Here is a 4453-nt window from a genome sequence, read left to right as displayed (position 1 = left end):
ATATTAGAAATAATTTCATCTATCATATGACTTTATTGTTATCGAATTTTAAATAATTAAATGATAGAAATAGAAGAAAAAACAAATAATCGTGTAATTTTTCAAGTTATGCGATTTTAAAAAATCACGTACTGATTTGGAACAATTCGTTACCTGATTCACATATTTTAATTACATGATTTCGTTATGTGACTTTGTGACGTGATTTTGTTCAGTAGAATATTTTTTACAAAATTGAATGAATGTTAAAAATACTTTTTAATATTAATTTAAGAATAAAATACTTTTATATACTATTATATAATATACTATTATATTATATAATATGAAGATATCGGAATAGATCGCATTTCGGATTAATGAATAACTGCTGCTATTATTTTTGTATTATAATGTAAAATTCCGTAGATCGATTTGTGTGCTGAAGAATTGCATAATTCTGTACTATCTGCCGTCGCTATTCAATCAGACATTGTACCTGCAACAGAATATCTGTTAAATGCATTGAGAAATAAAAAATGGCGCATTGACCAAAATCATCCGTGGTGGAAGGAACTCGCGGCGAAAGCCGAACAGAATAAGCAATCAGTTTACGTGAGCCCTGTCTTAGTTATCAATTGAATAAAGATTCTTTTTTTGTATGACTAACTTGCATACTTTCTTTTATTAATTATCGTTTATAGCGGATGTCTATGGACACTAGTGTGCCACTGAATTATTACACCGTATTTAAACATATTCAAGATGTTATACCAAAAGGTGAACATTTGCAGTATCAAGTTAAAAAAATTATATATGCTTAATATTATATTGTATAAGTGATTGTATAATATTATATCTATAAATTGTATAATTCTATAATTATAATATTTTTTCATATATACAGATTGCATTATTTGTTCCGAGGGAGCTAATACAATGGACATCGGACGAACCATTCTCTTGAACAATCTGCCTCGCCATAGACTAGATGCCGGTACGTTTGGCACTATGGGTGTAGGGCTTGGATTTGCAATCGCAGCTGCTCTTTATTGCAAAGATAATGCGCCGAAAAAAAGAGTAATTTGTGTGGAAGGAGACAGCGCCTTCGGATTCTCCGGCATGGAGATCGAAACCATGTTTCGGTAACATAAGCTATTGTCTGGGGCTGAAAAACGACTGTTATTCGGAATTAATTCTTTAATGCAATTTTATTGATTCATACAATCATTCGACATATAAATAAGTTAAAAAACGATAAATGTTCAGAAAAGGAGTACCATGTGATCCAATGACCTTGACATATGTTGTCAAGGTCATAGCTCTGAGTGACCTCCGACAAGTTTTAGGTGGCGGTCACTGTTTGTTAAAAAGTTATTAACAAAAAAAGTTTGAAAACTGACGTCTCGTTTTTTGAAACAAAAAAATCTCTGTTTTAAAATAGATGTCCTGCTTTAAAAACAAAAAATGAAAATGAAATCAATAAATGAATCAATAAAATTGCATTAAGGAATTAGTTCCTTTTAAAACCCCCAATAGACTATAATCTTAGTAGAATTATTAAGATAAGAAAAGTGTCATCATTTCACGAGCGAAGAATATAATCATCCTTTCTTTTCAGTTACAAACTACCGGTGATTATTATAATCGTGAATAATAATGGCATATACAGCGGTTTCGATAACGAAACCTTCAAACAGATACAGGCGTCCGGAGATCCTACGCAAGTGTACGCATTTCTCCACATAATCTTAATATAAAAAAAAATTATTTCAATTATTTAGATAATTTTTTTTTAACGTAAGGTTCATTGCAATCTGGATTATGACGTCAAAAGCAAGAAAAATACACAAAGAAAATTCTTGCAAGCTCTATATTAAAATATATTTTTTAAATAAAACATTTGCAATTGATAAAATAGATTCATAAAATATACCGAAACTCCCTTTATATTCCGGTAATAAAAAAATCTTATATTTGATTGAATTATGCTTAACCAGAAAATGAAACAATCTATATATACGAAAATGTCGAGGTTGATAGTTTGTGAATTATAATTGGTTAAAGATAGTGTGTAACTCGAAAACTATTATAGCCTCGATATTTTCGTATTAGGATTTTCATCTTAGAATGTTCAAAAGAATCCAGAAATAATAATAGAGGCTATAAAAGTAAAATGGTTTTTGACATAAGCATTTAAAGTTAGCTCATAATTAAAAAAATTGTTGTAGCCTCGACATTTTCGTATTAGGATTTTCGTCTCAAAATTACCTCAAGAATATGTCCTTAAGAGGAAATGCGGTAGTTGTGAGACATCTTGTATAATTATAAGACGTTTTGTAGATAATTAATTATATTTAATTTAATTTTAGAAATTTTTGACTTTATTAGTTTGTCTCATATTTGCAAGTCCAAATACCTTTACATTGGTTATTAAAATTACATTTTTAGGACACCTCCGTATTCACTAACATCTGAAACTCATTATGAGAAACTGATGGAAATGTTTGGCAAGAAAGGACATTTTTGCACTACTGTGGAGGATATTCAGCAGGCATTGAAATTATCTCTCAAAGTAAGATTATTATTAAGATAAGATCGTTATTCCTTCAAAAATTGAAAGGAAATGCATAAATTATAAAATCGTTTTAGGTGGTGGACAGTCCCAGTTTAATAAATATCATGATTAATCCGCAAGCAGATCGAAAGAAGCAACAATTCAATTGGCTAACAGAATCAAAATTATAGATGTGTCACAATCAAAACGTTTTATGAAAGCATCTATGATTTTCTCCAATATTTCTTTTCTCGGAAAATAATTTTTTACAGATCCTTAATTAACTCTATGTTATTCATATGGTTTTTTTTAACGTAGTTACTCGCGTAGAGTGTTTCTAACATTATATCTCAATTTTCAATATCACAATTGTTCTCTTTGATAATTTATGATTTTAAAGATTGATAATATTTTATTATATCCTTTAGATAAAGATAAATACAAATTTTTTAAATTGTAAAACAATTTGCGCTAAATATAACAATGTGTATAAGTACCTAAATAGCAGAGAACATTTATGACAAAATATTTATTATTATTCATTTTCTGAAATGTTATTATGTCTTATTAAATATCGAACCTTTAAGTATCGAATCTTTCAATTAATTTCTTAAACCTACATAACTTACAAATATATGTATAGTAACAAAAAGAGCCAGTAATATATATATATATAATATATGAACAAGTCAACCAGACAACCAAAATCTTGTTCAATCATGAAGTAATGACTTGTGGTAACGTAATCCTTTATATTCAACAGTAAAAGTAAATAGTAAAATATGAAGTAAAATTGGTGATAACAAATTCATCATTAGATGGCTGGAATCACGTTAAATCAATATTTTTTTTTAAGAAGAGTCCAATTTAGATGAAAACATTTTTTTCTAGATAAGAACGTTGTAAAGTGTGACATTGAGAATAAATTTATATATGTCTAGTGTTATTTCATTCGGTCTCTTATTGTTGATGAGTTATAAGATGTATATAAGTCGATGACTCAATAAAAATACAAGTCACAGAAAAAAAAATTTATTTTTATATGTGATATCCCACTGGGGGTCAACAATCAACAGACTCTCTTCATATCCTGAGAGATACAATATCTATTGGACAACTTTTTAGCTATTAATACTTTATAAAAACATAGTAAATGTATGTGAATTATCTGGATATTTAAAACAGTAGAAAGATATATGATGTACAATAAATAAAATGTAGTTAAAAATTATATGTTTTAGGAATTTATTTATTTAATTGGTCCAACTTCTCTGTAACATTCGTGGATGTGATTGAATCCAATAAATTTGATTCTAAATTGTTTAAATTACGCTTGTTCTCACGGATAATCTCTACCACATTCACTCCTATTTTTTGAACTTTTTTAGACAACGTTTGATTCGTCGCGTTGATTACTGTACGCAAGTGTCCGTTTTCCTCCGTAAGTTCCTTAATTACCTCCAGCTCTTTTTTTCTGAAAGTTAAAAAATCAATCCAACTGCAATTCAACTGTCATCGTGACTGATCATTATCAGTTTCACAAAAAGCAATTATAAAAATTTTACATTTTCAGACTAACGTCATCGATGGAAATTAATGTCTTCTGGATTTGTATCTCGATAGCTGGACTTATATTATCAGTTTCCATATTGTGATCAGATTTCATCAGATCTCATTGCTGTTTTTATAGAAGTTATTTCATGTATTATTCATGTATTCACATCTAGGTAATTGTGAGAGATGGGCTTACCGATTTCGATGAAATTCGGCTTATTCGACGCGTTTTTGCACGAAATAAACGAATACGGCAGAAAAAAGTGTCGCTCTGCCCTGCGAACCGAAATATAAAGCTGGTTCTACATTAGTCGCATCGCAGCATCGCAAGCGTTGCGGTCCAATCAACGACAAGCTAGCTCG

General features: G+C 29.4%; 2 protein-coding genes across 2 annotated transcripts in view; one reads left to right on the top strand and one right to left on the bottom strand.

The window, feature by feature from the left end:
* Window positions 1–2833, top strand: part of Hacl (2-hydroxyacyl-CoA lyase) — a 13702-nt gene extending 10869 nt beyond the window's left edge. The window contains exons 7-12 of the mRNA XM_018458176.1: window positions 409–594; window positions 684–759; window positions 887–1124; window positions 1601–1708; window positions 2431–2554; window positions 2632–2833. Coding sequence (XP_018313678.1) covers window positions 409–594; window positions 684–759; window positions 887–1124; window positions 1601–1708; window positions 2431–2554; window positions 2632–2727 — 828 coding nt within the window. The 3' untranslated portion in view covers window positions 2728–2833. The remainder of the gene's footprint in view (window positions 1–408; window positions 595–683; window positions 760–886; window positions 1125–1600; window positions 1709–2430; window positions 2555–2631) is intronic.
* Window positions 2834–3518: 685 nt separating this feature from the next.
* LOC108729242 (uncharacterized) lies at window positions 3519–4323 on the bottom strand. Its single transcript, XM_018458256.1, has 3 exons — window positions 4287–4323; window positions 4102–4214; window positions 3519–4010 (listed from the first exon to the last, which is right to left on the bottom strand). Exons 2-3 carry the CDS (start codon window positions 4200–4202, stop codon window positions 3782–3784), a joined length of 330 nt encoding a protein of 109 aa, XP_018313758.1. The 5' UTR covers window positions 4203–4214; window positions 4287–4323; the 3' UTR covers window positions 3519–3781.
* Window positions 4324–4453: the final 130 nt, after the last annotated feature.

This window comes from Mycetomoellerius zeteki, unplaced genomic scaffold (genome assembly GCF_001594055.1).
Source record: "Mycetomoellerius zeteki isolate Tzet28-1 unplaced genomic scaffold, Tzet1.0 scaffold114, whole genome shotgun sequence".
In the NCBI taxonomy this organism is placed as follows: Eukaryota; Metazoa; Arthropoda; class Insecta; order Hymenoptera; family Formicidae; genus Mycetomoellerius; species Mycetomoellerius zeteki.
This window is presented reverse-complemented; position numbering and strand designations above follow the sequence as displayed.